We start from the raw sequence: 21370 nt of genomic DNA on the forward strand, positions 1-21370 counted from the left end.
ATTTCGGTGTGAAGACATGTGGCGAGTTTTTTTTTTTAAGTACTTCGACTATTTCCGAGTATTACGATCAATACAAGGGGATTGTTCAATTCTAGTGTTTAATCAATATAGGGGAGGATTTTGAATTAAAATATAGCATGAAACAAGCATTCTAAGAAAATTGAGTCGGTGCACTGTGTGACTTATAACGGTTATAATAATTATTGTGACTGTTATAGAATAATTACCGCGACCGTCATGCGAAGCATTCTAAATTAAAGGCAGTAAAAATTAAAAAAAGACTGACGGTTAAGAACGAGGTTGTGCTACAATAAACTTTGAAATTCCAAATTAAACGTTTGTTTAGGTTTTTTATTTTTTTGTTAACTTTTACAGAGGAAATCATGAGAAGGAATCGAACTCTATACTAATAGTTGTAAAACATTTTTCTAATCTCTCGTTTGTTTAATTTTCTATTCGATATATTTTAAAGAGCAGTTAGGGATCAGTACAGTTCTTATCCGGACCGTTCAAATCTATATTTTTTATTTAAATTGAAATCATTTCTGGCCGTACGGAGAAGAGATAAACACCGCCTTGGTTCCAGCTAACATGGTTCCAGACATTTGTACCTGTGACTATGTGAGCAGTAAAACAAACTAATAATAAAGGAGATTTTTTTTAAAAAAATTCAAACCATAAAAAAAACAAACCGTACCCCACTCCAGTTTATATATATAACGCTGTACCCCTTCAATCAGAACTCCAACACACTATTTTGTTAAGTGTTTAATTGAAAGAAACAAAAAATGAAGATTCTATCATTCACTCTTGCCCTTGTGCTGTTGCTTCTCACATCTTCCTACCTCCAAGCAACTATGGCTGCATCAGGTATGAAAAAGAAAATGTATCATTTTTGTTATTACATATGTACCGGGTTCAACTTTGTTTAATTTTTTATTTAAAAAAAAATTAGACATGTCTTGGTTTGTCATAAAGCAAATTAGTAAAATTTAGTCTTATAATTACTTAAAACCTCATCTAGAAACGTCTTTCTTTTCTTTTGTTATTTGGAAAGACAAAATCTAAATAGTTTCACATATTACAGCTAAATCCTATTTTGTTAGAGAGCAAGACATTATAAAAGAAAAAAGAAAATTCTAAAATGCCAACTTTCCAAACTCTAAAATGTACTGGTAATTAACCATTGATCCTACTTGCCGGGCAATTTGTTACCATGTATATGCTTAATTGACAAAAACGGGAAATTTTATGTAGACTTCTGCAACTCTGAATGCAATAGACGGTGCTCGGCTGCAGGAAAGACATCAAGGTGCACGCGGTACTGCCTGATGTGCTGTGAAGAGTGCAAGTGCGTACCGTCAGGTACCTATGGTAACAAGGATGAATGCCCATGCTACCGAGACAAGATCTCGCCGGTTACCAAAAGAGCGAAATGCCCTTGATCAGCTATATCACCTTTGTAGTTACTACTTGCTATCTCCAGCAGGATCTTAGTTTATTAATGTGCTTTATATTATGGCTATTTGTTGCTTCAGTTGTGTTGGTGTAGTGGTTTTGTTTTAGATTTGAGAGGTGGTTGTAGTGTTTCGTTTAATTGTTTGCTTCGTGTGTGATGTGAATAACCAGAAAACATGTGTGTATCTCAGAGTTTCAGTAGAGTTTGCTCTATGCTATTCTTCTTTCTGATTCTAGTTTGTGCATGAACTAAAGTGGTATTGGATTTCTTTTTGTAATTTAAAAACACTTTTTTAAGATGAATTATGTGATTGTTTTATTTTTAGGAACCAATTTTCTTTCAAACAGTGATAATATTACGGTTTCTTTTATTTTAATAGACCTGGGGCAATCTTGACAATTTATGATTAATTGTTGTCTTCTATTCGTATGCGAACACTAACCGACTTAAAACTGAACCAGGGGGCATCCAATGCGGGACCAAAATTGGCCCTGAGCCGGGTCAAAACAGTTCAATTTGTAGTAACATTCATGCGAACTTGATCCGCACAAATACGAAATAGTACGCACGAATTTTACAGTTTTATTAAACATCAGACCAGAATCGCCCCCGTCTTCCCTTAAAACCATATTATATACGTATGCAATGCTATATAATTTCATGTACAAGTTCTGATTAGAGGCCAGACCAAAAACCATACATCTTGGTATTAAATAAAGAAAACAGAAACAAAGAAACAAACACATTATCTCCCTTTCGTCTATATCATCTTCTTCGTATGCAACTGCATTACAACACATAAAACCAAAAACGTCTGTTATTACAACTGAACGGCTCTATCAAGCGACCTATGCATGAAAATTTATTTAGCTAGTACTCGTGCAAATACCTCATAATACAAGGACCCAAATACTCTTCAAATCTCGTCTGGTCCTGGGTTTTTCACGACATGGCGCTCCCAGAGTAGCCTATAACTTCTCTTTAAACCACACCGTATCTTTACAAACCGAGAAAGCTGTACTCCTTGTATGATAAGCATGTTCTATTCTGCTGTTAAAAAAATAAAGGTTCTCTCTATCTCCTGTTGTTCCTCTCACTACAACCTTCATTCCCTTCATCTAATCTAAAGATTAAAGAATTGTAATCTGAAATTACCGTAATTTTTTTTTAAAAGTTCAAAAATAAATTAAATGGGCTGGAGCTCTTGCTCTGGTACAGGCGCACTAACTGGCCGATATGTACCCGGCCCAATTGCTCTCTTTCTCCAAATGGACCATGCTAATAGAGCTGATAGACCCAAAAATGCCAAAACCAGGACCCCGGCAAATACACTGACAAGGTGTTGATGCCACCATGACCTGTAGAAGAAAAAATATCCTTATAAATAAACTCTCACGATAACCTCAATAGCTGATCGATGTATCTTTATTTTAAACAAAGAGCCATAATATCTTTTCTCATTCGTGGAGAGAAACTCAGCCAAAAGAGGCAGCAAAAGAATATTGGAAATGAGTTGGTCTTATTGGTACCAACTTTCCATTTGGAGAAACTGTGGTATCTTCTATTTTTACCTGTCAGAAGGAGGTGCAACTTTCCATTCGAGTAACTGATAACTGCCTAAATTCTCAGGGAGCTGAACCCGGTGTTCAGTTAGCCGATTTATAATTTCCTGAAGTAATACACAATTAGATGACAAAAGAAGGAAAGATCTAGAGATGAAAGCACTTGTACTAATTAAGTACAGAACTACCATGGCAGTTGCATTAGACATGAATTTATTGGATCCAGCTGGCAATATAGCCCATCGTATCAGTGTGTAGTTCCCTTTACTTGTTGCATTCACCATTTCTACCTACATTCAGAAAGTAGTATCAATCAAAACAGAACTCTCTGCCATAAATACACAAGACAAAGTGAACCACACTTTACAATACAGAAGACAGCCTCCAGTTTGAAAACTTCACCAGAAGGGAAATATTTTCTTACCTGATGAAAATCAATCTCTAGCTCCTTGGCTATATACTTGGCTATTTCAGGTAGGTGCGGTTTCAAGGTCTCATATGTCACATTTATTGACATATCAAATGTTATCATGCCTATTTCAATTTCACCTGCAAGCCACCAGAAAAACAAATTAAGAGGTTACAACTGAGAATATTGGTCTTTTGTAGAACTTCTGCAATTTCCTGAACAACACCTGGCAAAGGTGGCAAAGCCGGTGCAATATCTGGGTTTAAATTTGTAGTATTTGAAAGTGGTGGCGGTGCAGTTGCAGGAGCTCCATCTGCTTGCAACCTGTCCCACAGCTCCGAGCAGTTGGTTTTCCAAAACCCTATTTTTTCATTTTGACGGTCGTACGTCACAAGAGTGTTGCGCACAATTATTCCTACACAATTTTGGTAATTTCAATTAGTATATTCTTATGCATGGATATGCAAGATGTTTTGATCAATGTTTATTACTACCAATACCTCCCAAAAGTGTTGTCGGATCTTTGCCATTTTGGAAGACTCCTAAGCAATAGGCTCCTTCAACTTTTGAATGCTTCATTTCAAACAAGAATAGGAAAAGAGAAGAAGAAAAAAGATAATTCAGGGAAAGCTGAATAGAAAAGTAGTAATGCCTCTAAGTGAAGTATATACAATGAAATGAGAACCTTAATGATTGTCTAACCTTGAACAAGTAATTTTCTGGTGAGAGGAGTATCTTCTGTCCATTTCCAAATACCATTTCAACATCCGGGAAGGTATTTGATAACTCGCTAGCAAACCTAAGTACCAAAATACAAAAAACTATTAAAGTTACTCTCCTGTATACTGTATAAAGTTCTAAAACAGTGCAAGAAATTTTACCTTGATGCACCAGCAAAGCAAATGTCCTTGTAATTAGGGTCAGGACCAGGGACTTGCTTTAGTGAGTGAAGTTGGTCAATTACCTGCAATTCATCATAGCTTAAAGTCTCAGTACTGTCTATTACTAGTTAATAGTAGTAATATTTTCTTTTTCTTTTTCTTTTTTTTTCGGTCTGTGATTGAACTTACAGCATCTCTAAATGCAACAAAAGCTTGTTCGGGAAGATATGCATAAGTGGTTCCGCTATCAAGTACAGTACCATGCCTGCTATCGAAAACCTTGGGGTCTAACTTCAGCGCTTTTCCTGCCACCTGGATCTTCTTCAGCTCAATATTGTAGTATGGGCTGTTGCCATTCCCAAACTAATGTATAAGGCAAATAAAAGTACTCGAAAGAATAAAAAAAGAACTTTCAAAGTCTCTTAGAGATTCAGGTCAGGTTGGTCACCAGACATTGCATTACCTATCAGGGCTGTTCGGCAACAAAGGATCAAGAGTGAAAGATTAAGAGCTTAAGGAGCGCTAAGGAACTGATGTTCGGTTGTCTTAATCTGTGGATGAAAGCTAAGGAAGCTAAAGGAAGGGGTAGAGGAGCCTTAAGGTCCGGGCAAAAGATTAAGATCCAGGCAAAAAGAAGCTAAAGGTGGTGTTCTTAATCCGCGCTAAGGAACAGGTGTTCAGTAGGATTAAGCGGCTAAGGAAGCTACAGGAAGTGCATTAAGCCTTAAGGAGACTTAATCCCTTGTTGCTGAACGGCCCCATCAAGACTTATCGTAGCAAAAATCTAACATGTGACATTCCCAGTAAGATAAATACAGGTAAAATTGATTGTATCAGTAATATACCAATAGGTGCCAGTTTAAACTGTAATACACAGAACAGATGCAATATCTAACACACCATTAGTAACAACCCAAATTTAAGAAAAAGACAGACTCTTAAGTGCACCATATGGACAATATGCTCTATAATATTTTTCGGATCTCATGGACATTCTTTTATACCCAAATTAATGTTCTTTTAAGAAAACTGAGTACTAAGGAGATGCAACCGTATATGATATGTCTGGTGCTCTGCAGCGGCATATAAAATATAAAAGTGAGAATGACTGTACCTGCGAACAGGATCAGATCTAGACCAAACCATCCCAGTCGGTGGATCAATCCGACCAAGGACCATTGTGCCACCACCAATATCCATGCCTCCGTAGCAAAGTGAGAAGGCATCATCAATTACTCCCTTTTCAACAAGCTGGTCCACGATGCTGAGCTGGCCTCGACCCAACCCCATGATACCATCAGCGTGCTGGCTGTAGAGGTCACCAGTCTCCGAGTTCTCACATCCGAAGACAGCATGCTGCGGCTTAAGGTCGCTTTCCGGGCCAAAGGAGATGAGGTCGTTGCCAAGGACTCCACTGCTTGAACTCATCTCAGCATACTGCCGCTCATACACACACTGGTTGCGATCTGAGTCACATGAGCAGTCTGGGTTGCATTTGACCGGCTGGTATGAGCTTGATTTGTCTGGTTGGAACCGAGGATCCTAAATGGATTCAACAATGAAGTATAAAGTTTATGTTACTGCTTTTCTGGCATACCGGTACAATGGCTACCCGGCACAAAGGTGGTACCCTGAATTCTTAAACCAAGTTATTGGTTATAGGTGTTTCAGTGGTACAACTTTGACTTTAGTCAATGATTTTATGATGAGATTATAGTACAATTATAAGGGGCTTCTGCAGACCTAGCCAAATATTTTACAACAGTTGCAAAAACTGTTCCAAGTTGATTGTAGTTAAGAGCAGTGCAAAACTTTTTCTCGGGCAATGCCAAAGCACTCATAATCAAGGTTAAGAGAAGAAAAAATTGCCATTGAATCTCTAGTATTAACTCAATAATATTTTAAGTAATTAGTTTATTTCCTTCAGTCGTCCCATTGCCACTTGACAATTTAGCAAGGTAAAGTCTCAACCTATTATAAGTTGCCAAACTACAAGTAACTGTCAACCTGGACAGTGCCAACCCAGACACAATCAAGTGCCAACCTAACAGTAAAGTATGTTTAAGGACTAAAATTGACAACATTTATCATAACATACTTCGTTCGATACCCTAATCTAATGGATATGTTTTATTTACAAATTTCATTGAAGTTGAGGGAATTGGTTCAATTGAAAAAATGTTGCATTGTTATGCAAATATGGAAGGTTTGGCGTAATTTGAAAATGAAATAGTGGATAAAAGCAAGGCGATAGGAGTCAAAATAAAGATAAGAGTAATTTATCCACCCGTATAGAATTAAAACACTCTATAACTATCAATCAGAGCTGAGCTCGGTATCCGAAAGTAAATAGGTGAAAGACAAACCATACAACCTTGTGCATTTCATGCCATTCCAGATTTAAACAGGTTGAACATAATTCAATATGATTACACAAAATTAGCAAACTCTGACCTGGTGGTTCCCACATTGCTCACAAGTAGAACATGGCACATATGTCACTGTGCTACCCGAGTCAACAATTAGTGCAAATTGCTGTGGTGGTGTCCCGATACCAATCTTAGTTGTATAGTACCTTCAATATAATAAAAAGTGCCAAGTAAATTAGCTGTTACAGTTACATACAAACAAAACCTATTTCCATACAGAGACTCAGACTAGTTACCAAATAGAATTCTAAGGATAGAATCCAAGCTCTAAAAAATTATCCAGTATCAGGATATATAGTACCTCGAACATATCACTCCAAAACAAGGATTTAATATGAACCCAGAACCCAAAACCCAATTAAGTGTTTGACTTCAACCAACCAAGGGTGAAAACAGAGGATAGACCCAACGATGCCCAATACAAAAACACCCAAAACCTAATTTTGTACAATAAGTTTACAACAATCAATTACCCATTCGTCAACAGATTATCATATAATCGCATGTGTGCATTTGGGAGTGCGGGGTGCTCTTCCTTGAGATACCGTCTCACATCAAAATTGTTCAATCGGCGAGACCCGGCTTGAGCTCGACTCGAATTGACGCGATTAAAGTGGAGAGGAATAATTAGTGGTGGTCTCGGTCTGGGGCTAGCTAGTGGCACCTCGACAGATCCAACGGCTGATTTGAAAAGGATTAGGAGTACACAGAGAACGATTGGGGCACCGGCGGGGAATGGATCCCTCTCGCGCGCCATGAGAGATGGAGGAGGAGAGGGAATGCGAGGTCTTCTGTCTCAAATCAAAAAGTCTACGACAGGGGGTAGAACTGCAATTTGAGAGAAGCGAGAGGCCATTTGTCTCAGAATGAATCGTTGACCAGGAAGATGAATCGAAAGCGATTTCGTGGAGAATTTATGGCGTGCACCTGGTGCATATTTCTGTTCCGTTAGGATGTTTTGTACTGCTGGCATTGCCAGCGGTACGGTTCTAAAAGAATTCGCTCAAAGAGAGAATGAATTGAATATAAAAGTTTTGAGTAAACCTAGCATGCACCGTACTTAGACGGGAAAAATGATACGACTTGTTAGCCTCTTGGTATGACCGAAAAAAAGGTACACCACTAGGAGTCTTGGTACGATTAGCATTAGCAGCAATATAACCTTCATTAACTGGGCTTATTGCATTGCATATAGACAGACATGTGCTGACTTTCTTCTTGAAGAACCATATTATAGTCGACTCTGTCACGGAACAGTACGATTATGAAACAAAACGGTACATCATACGTATCAGTTATGTGCTATGATTATTCGCGTGCTATGATAATATTTTGAAACTTTGGCATGATACGTTAGGTGAAAGATTTAGTCACAGCACAACACGACGTGTAGTCACGAGAGTTACTTATAATAGAACCATTAGATATTGATTAAATGGTGAATATTTAATAAACTAACTTAAATTATGATTAAATAGTCACGTGAGGCACGTTTGGGCATGACTTGACTCACGTGTCGTGACTTCCCTTTGATATTTTAGTCACGGCACGTGAAAAATTAACTTAGTCACAGCACGACAAAGTCACGATATGTTAGTTACAACAAGGCACAACACAGCACGTTTTTTTTCCACTCTAGCTACGTACTCAACAGAAAAGTTTGGTGAGCATAACTCTAAAATATATCAAATTAATTTTAAATGAAAACTAAACTATTGAAATCAATCTACTTCATAAGTAATGCATGTATATATAAAATTTTCAAAATTTCAAATTCATTTAGTACAAAATTAAGTGGCTAAAAAATAAAATAAAGATTTATGAGTTATTTTAATGCATTCATTTTTCATCATTTTTTACTGTTTGACTTTGTAATAAATGAATTCAAAAATTTGCAAATTTTGCATGTACACACATCACTTATGAAGAAGATCAATTTCAATGGTTTGATTCGTCGTTTGAAATCAACTCGATAGATTTTGAAGTTATGTCTACTAAGAATTCTTTATGAATACAGTGCACGCTAGCTTTAATCTAAAAGTTTTATAATTTTTAAAAACAAATGTAATATGTTAGAATTAAGATGTACTTAGAAGGACTACGATAAATAATTTAAATCCAAAGTTTTTAGACATGAATCAATGGCTCGGATTAAAAAAAATATATGATGTGAATATAAATCATATCTATTTATTTCTGCCGTCTCTTTTAGAGAAAAAAAAGAATCACATCACAACATATTTTTGACATAATTTGTATATTGTGCCATGTGTTCTTTCACATGACATCACTATTTTTTATTAAAATTTATTTAGCACATCACATCAAGAGAACATATCTTGCACACCACGTCGTGACATGTAATCACGTATAGACATGTACACAAGTCACGTCACATAATATCATGAATAAACATGAATAATTATATTTATTAGATTTTTGATCCAACGATTAATTTTGAAAATTTTAAAAACGACACGAAAGACAAACTAATAACCTCATGTATAATAAATTAATAATGATATGCATATCCATTATCAGATTGCCTCATATTTGATAACTTACAATTATGACGTGAGGATACATAATATTAACGGTAACGTAACTATCTTTTATCATTTTTAATTATTTCATGTTATGTGATTTTTTTTTATATGACATGGCATGATCATAAGCGGCGAAATAATTACATCACATTATGATTTTATATGAGAATCTGTTATGTAGAGCTTCATATTCCTAATTTCCGAGAGCGCGGAGAATACTTTTGTTTGTTAAACGTTTTTGTTTCTAATTAACACTATTGTATAGCCATCTAAATTATGTTGCTCTCACTTTAAATTCTAGTTGTTAAATGCTGAAATGCACCTAAAAATAAATAGCTGGCACAAACTTTTTCCTAAATATAACACTTCTGAACTACGATTTTGTTTTGTGATTATCATATTATTACATGTGTGATAGTTACTAAACTATTGCAAGCTTTCAAAAAAAAAAAAACTTACTAAATTATATTATTGACAATGATTTTTTTCTTTTTTCAGAAACTATATGCTGTTCAGCTGTTAGAAGTCTGCTTAAAGAACAATATTTTACATAACTTAATCTTAATTTTTTTTTGTTCTAAATCATTAATTATATGAATTATCACAGGTATTTTTTGTGAGCATTTCATTTTTGCGCAATATTTTTTCATAATTAAAGGCTTTAACTCTCTCTTTTCAACAGGATGCTCATAACGTTTTCATGTATAAAATTGTTAACGCTGAATTAAAGTCTTAATTTATAGGTATCATTATAATAATAATCAAAGAGATGTTGAGGACCAGTAGGCAGAGGACATACGTATATCTCTCCAAAGTTCAAGATTCACATATTCATATAAATTTTTAACTTTTTCCACAAAATTTAATTTATGACATAAAGTCATCTTATCTTTAATTTTCTAATAAAAATTAAGTTCAAATTTTACACCAAATTTTATAGCTAAAATAACAATATGAATTTATGTGATTGTACTTGTCTGAACTCTGAACAGCTCTTAAGAAACAACACTGAACACTTAATTTTTAGAAACTATTTATTTATGTCAGAGATGAAAGAGTTTCCAAAATAAGTTACTAAATTATGTTTAGTTGTTAACCGTATTTAGCCTATTGCAATTTTATCTGATTAGAGATTTAGTGCTGAAAATAGCTGCTACTTTTATGTTATATATAGGACAACCGTTGATCATTGATCAAGATCATTTCTGTAATTTCTCTCATCCCTTCTCTTTTGTGGTGCTATAACACGAAGATGTAGATTCTACACGAACGATCTATCCCTTCCAGTTCTCTGATCCTCATTCTTCAAATTCACGGTAATTTCTCTATATACGAATATTTTTTTTTTGTATTTTCTCGACTGATCTGATTAATGAGAAAAGGTAACGTCCCCCGACGTTCAGTCCCCGGATAATCCCCGCTTAATAAATCCTTCCCGTTTTAGCGTCGTTCGGACGCGCTTTCAACCTCCAATAACGGAAGAAGTACAATTTGCGCACGCGTTTTCAACTTCCATAACCGGCAGCGACGCGGTCCCCACTAATTCCGCCGACATTTTCCCTATTTAAGGCATTCCTCTTGTATCGCTTTCCTTTTTTTTAAAAATTGAATTGTTTTTTTGAACCTTCCTTATCTGATTTTGAACCTTCCTGATCTGATTTTTCCTTTCCTTTCTTTGTTTCAATCGATTATTTAGTGCCAGAATCGAGGAGCATCAGCATTGACGAACAGCATCGATTTTTTGAGAGCTACATTTTCTTCGTTATATTCTGGTATTGATGTAATTTTTCAATTTCGTATAATTTTGAAACTTCATTCCTTTTCTGATATGATTTTTTTCCTTTTCTTCTTTGTTTCAATCAAGTATTGAATCTCAGAAATCGAAGAGTAGCGATTTCTATAGTTGTTTGAATTAAGCATTGACGAACAGCATTGAAGTTTTGAAAATTACAGGTCATTTTTCTCATTTAATATTCCTTTGTAGATCATTGTTGTTTGCAGGATTCAATTTTTGTGTTAATAGGATTGATTACATTAGATTGTCATTTTTATATTTCAATTACATATTCAGTCTGGTAGTTTTCTAGTAGAACGGAATTAATACATTAGCTTACATTGTGATTTGTATGTGTTCTGTATATATAAACTGAAGTTTGAAACTTTATTATGCATTGGTTGATGAAGTATAAATTGATAAATTGTGATTATTTGGTAATAGGACTGATTGTTTCCATATGATATCTATTATGTTATGTTTATAGAATTATATGTTGTATTTATAGAATTTAACATATGTCCTTATAGGTTTGTTTGGGTTTGTGTAAAGGCAGGTTGATATAATGGATGTTGACCCGAATGAAGAATGTGTGGATGATACAGTTTCCCGATCATCTATTCATGAATGGGATCTGAACAAGGATCCTTCTGAATTTTCTCATGAGAAGCCTACTGAGAATGTGAATCTTGGTGAAAATCAGAATAGGGCTGAGAATGAGGGGGAAGAAGTTGTTAATGTTGGCCATCAGATAGAAAGCGAAGCTGATCCTGATGAGATCCGATTCATCGCTCCACCTGCAATAGGTGATAAGTTGGACTCTATTGCAGAAGCTTACTTATACTGGCAAATGTATGGGTACCAAACTGGTTTTGGAGTAAACAAGAGAACATTTCACAAGAATGGTGATATTTTTGTGGATTATAAATTTGCATGCAATAAATTCAAGGATGTAAAGGAATGTATTCTTGATATTGCACCTTTTCCTAAGAGACGGAGACCTTTAGTACATACAAAATGCCCGGTGTATATGAGGATTATGTATTCCACTATTACTGATAGATGGGAAGTGAGTGACATGGAGCTAACTCATAACCATGATCTCAATCCGGAGTCATCTTTCCTTATCCCTTGTTATCGGTTTATTCCACTGAGATATAAGGCAATGATGGAATATAATGCAGACCAAGGAATGAAAGCAGCTGATAATATAGATATTGTAACACAGATAGCTGGTGGTTATTTGAAGTGTACTTTTACACGAAAAGATGCTAAAAACCATTTAGATCAGTACAAGAGAAGTAAATTGAGGTCATTAGGTGGACATGATGCTGAGTTACTCTCTGACTATTTTGATGAAAGGAAGAAGTATGATTTGGATTTCTGGTACACATACAAGCATAGCAAGGAAGGGCATTTGTGTAATATTTTCTGGGCTGATGGTCGTGGCCGTGCTGCCTACAGATATTTTCATGATGTTGTTGTCATGGATGCGACGTACCTTACAAATAGGTAATATTTTTGTGTTACTTTACAAATTATATTTATGTAACATGGTTCATATTCTTAATTCAGGTTATTTTTTTTTGCAGAATTAGGAAGTTGAACTTACAGATTAATTTTACTGATTTATCTTACTGTTATAACTTATAGGTATCATATGCCACTTGTACTTTTTGTTGGTGTGAACCATCATTGGCAATCAGTGATTTTTGCTTGTGCTCTTCTCTCAAGAGAAACTGAGGCCGACTATAAATGGTGTATGAAGAAGTTTCTAGCTTGTATGAAAGGTGTTAAGCCAGGTGGCATTTTGACAGATCAGTGCCCGAGTATTGCATCAGGGATTAGTCATGTTTTTGGTGATGAGACAGTGCATAGGTATTGTGCATGGCACATTTTACGCAAATTGCCTGAAAAATTGGGTGGTGCTGATAACAAGGATGGTATAATTCTGCTTGTTAAAGATGTTGTATACAATGCGAAAACACCTATACAATTTGAAGAATCTTGGTTAACATTAATGTCAGAAATTGGTTACGAAAATGCACCGTGGTTTATAAGTATGTTTGCACAGAGGCATAAATGGGTTCCAATTTATTTAAATGACCGATTCTGGGCTGGAATGAATACTACCCAACGTGTGGAGGGTATGAATCATTTTCTTGACAAATATCTCAGAGCTAAGGCTACTCTAGCTGAATTTGTTGGTAGTTTTGATAGTGCTTTGAACATAATATGGCAGAAAGAAAATGACAAGGATTTCGAATCAAAGACAAAAACAACTGCCATGTACTCAGAGTTACTTTTCGAGAAGCAGTTTGCCAAGGTTTATACTCTTACCATATTCTACAGGTTTCAACATGAGTTGAGAAACTCTGTTAATATGACTTGTGTATTTAAATTGGAACTACCTGACTCTACGAACATTTATGAAGTTGAAGATATTAGGGGTCATATTTTTGAGGTGCGTTACAACAAGGAGTATAAAGAATTTTCTTGCATTTGCAAATTGTTTGAGGCTTCTGGTATAGTTTGTTCACATGCTTTGATGGTTTTAAAGCATGAAAAGCAAAATTGTATTAATGATAAGTACATACTTGATCGTTGGAGGAAAGACAAGAATCGATTAGGTTTGATTTTGGCTGGATGTGACACTACTAACAGTGTTGAGAATAACATGTATTTTTCCCTTATTTTTTACTAATTTTGTATGTTATTTTTTATATGGAATTAATATATTGTGGTTACCAGTTATTATGAGACATTTATTTTCATTTGTTTACTTTATATTGTTTGTAGGAGGTATGATTTGACAAGGTCAATTAATCCAATAATTTATGACCTGATAAGCTTTGGGTGTGCCAGTGATGAGCAGCAGAATATTGTTTTCAATGGGTTGGAAGCTTTTAGAAACCTATTAAGAGGTTTTTCTTTTTGTTTTTAATTAATACTATTTTATTTTAGTAATGTGAAGATTTGGTAAAGTTGTTTCTGTGTATTAGTGTATTTTTTTTATAATTTTTTACAATTAATATCAGGAAATATTGTTTCTGGGTCTGGAGATGAAGAGGTTGTGAATGCAACTAACAGGAATAATAATGTTGGCTCTCAAAGAAGTGTTTGTAGATTGAAGGGTAGTTCCACTAATCCAAAGAAAATGTCCGGACGTAAAGTAAAATGTAATATATTACTTAATTTGCACAACTAATATCAAGCAATTTTCATATTTTTGTGAAATAGTTTGTAGTTTCAACTATTATAAATTACAGAATCACTTGGGTATGTATGCTTAATTAGCACTGGTGTTTTTTCTTATATTAGTTGAGCAATTGATTGATGAAAAAAATACGGAAGCTATGGTTACTACAACAGGTAGTGCTAGTGGCATTATAGAAGAACATTGTTCAACAATTCAAAGGAAAAAACCTACAGGAAGAGGAAAGGGTAATACAGTAATAACTTTCTTCTATTTAGTTCATTTGTTTATATTCTTTACCTAACTTGTGCCAAAATTTTTGTAGGTAAGGCTGTTAATAATTCTACAGGCAAAATATCAAGTATGTATAACAGTCACTTGTAATATATTTGTACCCTTAGATAATTTTTTCTTAAAGAATGATATTTATGATGCTATTTTCCATATGATATAATAGGTGACACATTAAATTGTGATTGGGATGCCATTTTTCGAACAGTAGCCATGTTGACTACACGTACAGCAGGAGGTAACTCCTCCATGTTATTTGCATTTTTTTGTAAAGTTGTTTTTGTTTATTTTTTTAAAATTATTTTGTTTTGCTGATCTTAACAGTCGATGAAGCTGTTAAAAAACGGAAGTCCAAAGCAACGCAGAATGAGAACCAATATTCCTCAAGTAGTGAGAATGAAGTTTTGAATTCTGCACCAAACAAAAAAATTCTTCCTCCACTTGCATCCATTTCGAAGGGTCGGCCACGGCAATCAGCTTATAAGAATCCCATGGACAAGAAGAAGTAAAGCCATTATTTGTTTGGTTAAAATAACATCAATTCTTTAAAACATGTTGTTGTATTTGGAGTTTATCTTAGCAAATAAGATATGTACTATTGCAGAATTTATATCTTATGTTTATAGAATTTAATAAATGTTCTCATAGATTTTTATATGTTTATTTGTTTTTTTATTTATTTACCACGTTACATATATATAATTCTAGGAATTTTTTTTTTGTTAATGAATTTTATAAAATCACTACATTTGGAAAGTAATGACCAAATAAAAAAATAATGACCAAATAGAAATATATATTTGTAGGAATTATATTTTATTGTAATAAAAAGATGTAAAAAAATAATGACCAAATAAGGACGAAGTAAAAAAATATAATTTCAAATATAATATGTATGCTCAACGGATAATTTTTGTATTTTAACAGGATTCAACATATTAACTTACATTTTTTTAATATAATAAATATTTAAATTAATATTTCAAGTATAATAAGTAAGTTCAACGAATAATTGTAGGATTATATGTAAGTGTTCACAGGATTAGGATAATATGTTTATAGAATTTAACACATGTTATTTGTGTTTTTTATATGTGCATCACAACTATTCAAAATCAATGATATATACTAATTAACTTACAGTTTTTTAACATATTAAATATTAAAAATAAAATTTCAAGTATAATATCTAAGTTCAACGGATAATTGTAGGATTTTGTGTGAATGTTCACAGGATTATATCTAAATGTTTACAGGATTAAGACAATTTGTTTATATAATATCTAATTTCAATTACAATATGTTTGTTCACAGGATTGAATGTGAATGTTCACAGGATTATAAGTGAATGTTCACAGGACAATATGTGAATGTTCATAGAATTATATGTGAATTACATTGCAAAAAGAATGAACTAAATAAAAAAAATATAATCTGAATTACTGAATGTATGTTGACAGGATAATATGTGAATGTTTATAGGATTATAAGTGAATGTTCACAGGTCAATTTATGAATTTTCATAGAATTATATGTGTATGTTCATATTATCGCTCCTGTATTTATGTATTTATTTATTTTATTGTTTTATTGGTGCGCAACTCCACATCAGTCTTTTCGTTTAAAATAAAAATAAAAATAAAAGAATAATAATATTTTAATATTTTCTAAAAGTGTCGACCTTTCGACTTAGGTTTTATTCTGCCGTTCTTCTATAAACTCGCGACCTTTTCAAAGTTTAGGTTTTTCTCCGCTATTGTTCTATAAACAGATATCATTTGTCCGATATATTCGAGTGATATATTTTTGTATTAGGAATTATAATAGAATGAAGAAAACAGATGATCCTCCTTATGACCCTTCTGGCGATAGTGAATCTGTCCAGAAATTGGCGACTGTTTCTAAGGGTAATTTACTGATTCTATATAATATGTAAATTATGCGCGTTCGATTTTGAATGGACATTGTTAGTTTGTTTTGTTTTCACTTAGATTTCAGTTTGCATTTTTCATTTCCTTCAATTTATATTTATTTAATTTTTTTTTTTTTTCAGATAAAAAACAGCCAAAATATGGACCTTTAAAGTACACTGCTCTTTCTCACAGATGTTTTGTGGATATTGCGATGAATTTCATTAATTTGAAAGTTTTAAATCGCCTATCTGTTGACCATATCAAACTCTTACTAAGGACTCCTTTTATCCACCTTCTAGTTATTCCAAAGGGAGTTGTTGCCAGCATTGGTATACTATAGGAAATTCTTCTTTTATGGGATAGTAATTCTTCCTGTTTTAATTACCATGGGAAGAAATTGAATTTCACTGCAAAGGAGGTATCGTTGGTGATGGCCCTCCCGAACTCTGGGGTTTATGTTTCTCATAAGAAGATAATGACAAAGAAATCTGTGCTGAGAAACAGACATTTCCCTAATAAGACAACTATTAAGAGAGATGAGATTGAGACTGCCATTATTTCTGCATTAGATGATACTGGTTGCCCACCGGAAGAAGTAGTAGGGTTGATAATTATGTACCTTTTCACTACTGTACTGTTCCCTCAGACTGCTGGCAATGTCCCGATGCACTTATTCTTTTATGTGGATAATGTGCTTGACCTTAGATTATACAACTGGGGGCAAGCAGTGTTTGATTTATTGATGCTCCACATTCCAACTGTTTCTAAGTGGTGCATAGAAAAGAAGGCTACAGAAGGAAAGAAACAAGAGATTATTACAACAAAAGGTGCGAAGAGAAAGAGATCTGATAAAATGGAGAAGGGAGAGAAGTATGTATCTGGTTATCTACCAGGTTGCGCATTGGCAGTTATTGTAAGTTAGTGTACAGAGTACAAACAGTAATTTATTGAATCGTACATTGTTTATTGTACTATTTATTTGAAGTATTATTATTATTATTATTTATTTTTTTTTGTAGGTGTGGTTCCTTGAACATGCTCAAATGACAGTATCTTTAAGGCCTACCCTTGGAAGGGTACCAAGATATCTGAGTTGGTTGAACACGATAAGCTACAATTTCCAGAGGAGAGGTTTCAACAAAGAAATAGAGAAACACAATGTAGCGCTGGTGAATGAATGTGCACTTGAACCTAGTAGTAAAGAGAAAAAAATGATTGACAAAGGATTGCAGGCTTCGAATTTCATGTTTATCATCTGTAATGAGGAGGAAATGAATAAAAGAAGTGAGAAGTCAATTTATGAGTTGCTTTTGGATATGGTTCCTATATACATGAAATTCGGGGTAAAGCCGTGCAAATTTCTATTAGAGAAATTTGAACTGGCCATCAGTAATTATGTTTACATTGATGAATGTATTCCAATGCGTAATTTCTTTTCATCGGAGGAAATACAAACCATGATTGTAGAATTCTCTAAGGATGCATCAATGAAGGCTTCTTCGCAATTCCTGACACATAAAAGTTCATCACGTAAATCCCGTGTTACATTGAAGAAGAAGACTGAAATAAAAGCAAGTAAGAAGTCTTAAATAAACTACTGTTTTTTTTTATATTATTTAGATTGTATTCTTACAATATGTAACATTTATGTTAACAGGAATTTTATTCAATTCTCAGCAGAATGAGTTGTCACAATGCGATGCAGGTTACTTATTTATATTATAAATATTTAAAATTGTTAATTTTTATAACTTAAAAATATTTTTTACTGTTTTCAGCTGTTATTCTTTTAGAACTTAACGTCGGGAAATATACAAGCAGTCAAAGAGAGCAAAGTTCTCCGATAATACCAAGTATGTTTTACATAATAGATTTGTAAATGTTGTAGATGTTTGCAGAATTGTTATCATATGTTTAGTTCATTCAATTGCTAAAGTCACAGGATCAGAAGAATAAGTATCTATTATTATATATGTTTTTTTTATAGGATTAGAAGAAAAAGTTTCTAATGATGTAAACATGAATTTGTCGTCTTTGAAGCACCCGTATGAAACAACAAAGAAAGTAGTGGTTAAAAAGCGTAAGATAGTTGAAGAAGAGAATATCGGTACAGGTGCAGAAGAAGATGTACCAGAAGAGAGTTATCATATAGCAGAAGAGGAAGAGGGTAGAAGATCAGAAAAGAAGAAAGATGGTACAGAAGAGGGGGAAGATGGTACAGGAACTGAAAAGGACAAGGGTACAAAAAAAGATAAGGATGTTAGAGAAGCAGAAATTAAAGGAGGAGATAAAGATGAAGCAGCCGAAGGTCCACAGATATCTGAAGGTAACCAAGATGTTACAGGAGATATGACAAGTAAAGAGGTAGATGATAACGAAGTGCCATGTGTGACAGGAGAAGGTCCACAGATGTCTGACATTGAGATGGTTTGTACAGGATCAATAGATGGAGGAGGAGGTAAAGAGAGTACAGCAGAAGGTGGATGCAGGAATCAAGCTCACCTGAATGTTGAATTTTTTGTGAAGCACACCGAGATGACAGCAGAAGTACCACATGCTGTTCATACTGATGAAGGAACTTCATCGACTGTGGAGTGTTCAGTAACTGCTGAAAAAGAAGAAGAAAAAGAGGGCACCAAATCAGAAGGAAAAGATCACAAAGAAGTACCAGCTGATGAGATTGAGAAAGCAAGTTTGAATATCACATCTGTTCTCAATGATATTAGAATGGATGAAACTCTAATGGTAAATGGGACTGAGGATTCTGAGGTACCTAAATCAGCAGCATTGAGTGATGTTTTGAGGGATAACAGAAATAATGGGGACAACAACAATGAATCTGGAAAGGACAAGCAGGATTTGGAAGGAAATGATGAGAAAGAGAGCAACAAAGACAAACTGGAAGATATTGGAGGGGAAAATGTTTATCGTTCAAGGAAGAAAGTTCAAAAAATATCGGCAAGAAAGAAGTCAGACCAAGGTGTATGCGATTCTGATTGTGAAATATTACCAGAAGAATATCGAAATCTATCTTTGCCACCGGATTGGGAACCGGATTTCTCCAACATTGATTGGCCATCTTTTAAAGCAGTAGTGAAGGAAGGAAGAAAATCTCACAAAATTGTTGAAGAAATCATTTTCAAAGAATTTAATGGTCAACCTAAGGATATTAATCCTGAATACAGTTTATTTTATACTCCTACATCTCCAACAGACATTTTGATGCCTAAAAAACCTGGTCCAGGATGCAACTATAAAAATAGGAAGTTGTTAAGTCCTGAAGTTGCAGCTGTTCTTGATCAATGGAGCAAGGATTGGAGAAATCGTAAGTTGTCTGGTGAAATGTATTGTTTCCATCACAAAGTAGAAGACAACTTGTATTGCACTGTGAAACAACTCAGAGATGTGTTCTTATCAGGGAATAAAATTTCCAGTGAGGTATGAATTTCAGATTAAAATTTTGTTTTTTTACATATTAAATATTAAAAATGAAAATTTTCAAGTTCAATATCTTGTTTACAGGTTAATATGTGTATGTTTATTATGTTTATACGATAATATGTGTATGTTTATAGGATTTAGTATAGATGTTTTAAGGATCCTTCATATATGTTTATAGGATTTAGTATTGATGTTTATAGAATTTAGTATAGATGTTTGTAGGATAATATTAATTCAATCATATCATTTGTTATAGTATCTATTAATTTTTTTATTTTTTTATTTTTTTATTTTTTTATTTTGCAGATTGTTGATCTTGTATTAAGGATTATGCAAATGGACATACCTGTTTCGTCTCAATGGTTTTTCGTCCCTTCAATTGTGGCTGTAAGTTATTATGTATTTATATTGAAAATGTACTTGTATATTCTATTAAAAATGATTGTAATATGTTGTGCTGAGATTTCAAAGATGTTATATGAAGTTATGCTTAAGTTTTTTTTTTTTTTTTTTGTTATGCAGAGTAATCTACAACATATGGAGTTGGTTGATATTTCTCGAAATGTTCCGTATTTGTTTACCAAATATATCAAAACATGTAGATGGATATTTTTTCCAATTTGTGTTGATGATCACTGGGCTCTTTATGCTGTAGACAAAACCGAGAAATCAATTAAGTATTACAACTCACTTTTACCACTAGATAAGAAGGATAGGTTCACAAATGCGATAAGTCATACTTTCTATTGGATTAAAGGATTCATTGCTTGGCGTCTCGGTAAGAATTTATTTTTACATATTCATAGTTGTTATTTTTATAGAAAATAATTTATTTAGAGCTCGTTACTAATACATTTTTACACACAGAGGATGATTCATGGTTAAAATCTCCGAATATTGTGGAATGTCCTCAGCAAAATGGCAGTGGTAATGATTGTGCAATTTTTATTTTGTGCTATATCTACTGCTTGATAACCAAACAACATTTCTTTTTCAATCAGGTGAGCTATATTATTTTTTTTATTTTTTAGGTATATAGTGTAAATTTTACTATTTATTGTTAACTTTTTTTTTTTTTTTTCAGGACGATATAAGTAAGGAACGTCTTAATCTGGTGTATCGGTTGTTAACTCACCCTGATAATAAATGTCGTATAACTGCGAGTACTTCTAATTAAGTTGATAGTTGAAAGACGTGTTTTGTTTGAATATAGATTTCAATGTTTTAACTGAATGTATTGTTCTTATCTAGTAGTTGTGATATGTTAATAGATATTGAGTGTTTCATTTTGAAGAATTATGGTGATATGTTAATAGATACGGAGCGATATGGTCACAGAATATTGCTAATATATTATAGAATTTAGGAGTTCTCTTTATAGAATTACATGGTACTTTATTGAAGTTTATAGAATTGAATGTTTTTTTTGTGATGATAACAGTTTATTTGGATAATATCGAATTAAGAAA

General features: G+C 33.6%; 2 protein-coding genes across 2 annotated transcripts; one reads left to right on the forward strand and one right to left on the reverse strand.

Annotated features, from left to right (window-relative positions):
* The first annotated feature begins 718 nt into the window (after positions 1-718).
* LOC144551234 (snakin-1-like) lies at positions 719-1648 on the forward strand. Its single transcript, XM_078299121.1, has 2 exons — positions 719-870; positions 1258-1648. The coding sequence occupies exons 1-2, from the start codon at positions 789-791 to the stop codon at positions 1443-1445; spliced, it is 270 nt and encodes an 89-aa protein (XP_078155247.1). The 5' UTR covers positions 719-788; the 3' UTR covers positions 1446-1648.
* A 486-nt stretch (positions 1649-2134) lies between these two features.
* On the reverse strand, positions 2135-7623 carry LOC144551235 (aspartic proteinase 36-like). The gene is made up of 12 exons (XM_078299122.1): positions 7214-7623; positions 6766-6886; positions 5426-5853; positions 4501-4657; positions 4312-4394; positions 4133-4229; positions 3931-4003; positions 3657-3845; positions 3446-3570; positions 3210-3311; positions 3031-3128; positions 2135-2817 (listed from the first exon to the last, which is right to left on the reverse strand). Exons 1-12 carry the CDS (start codon positions 7495-7497, stop codon positions 2646-2648), a joined length of 1929 nt encoding a protein of 642 aa, XP_078155248.1. The 5' UTR covers positions 7498-7623; the 3' UTR covers positions 2135-2645.
* Between the last annotated feature and the right edge of the window lie 13747 nt (positions 7624-21370).

Source organism: Carex rostrata, chromosome 3 (genome assembly GCF_964058835.1).
Source record: "Carex rostrata chromosome 3, lpCarRost1.2, whole genome shotgun sequence".
Taxonomy (NCBI): Eukaryota; Viridiplantae; Streptophyta; class Magnoliopsida; order Poales; family Cyperaceae; genus Carex; species Carex rostrata.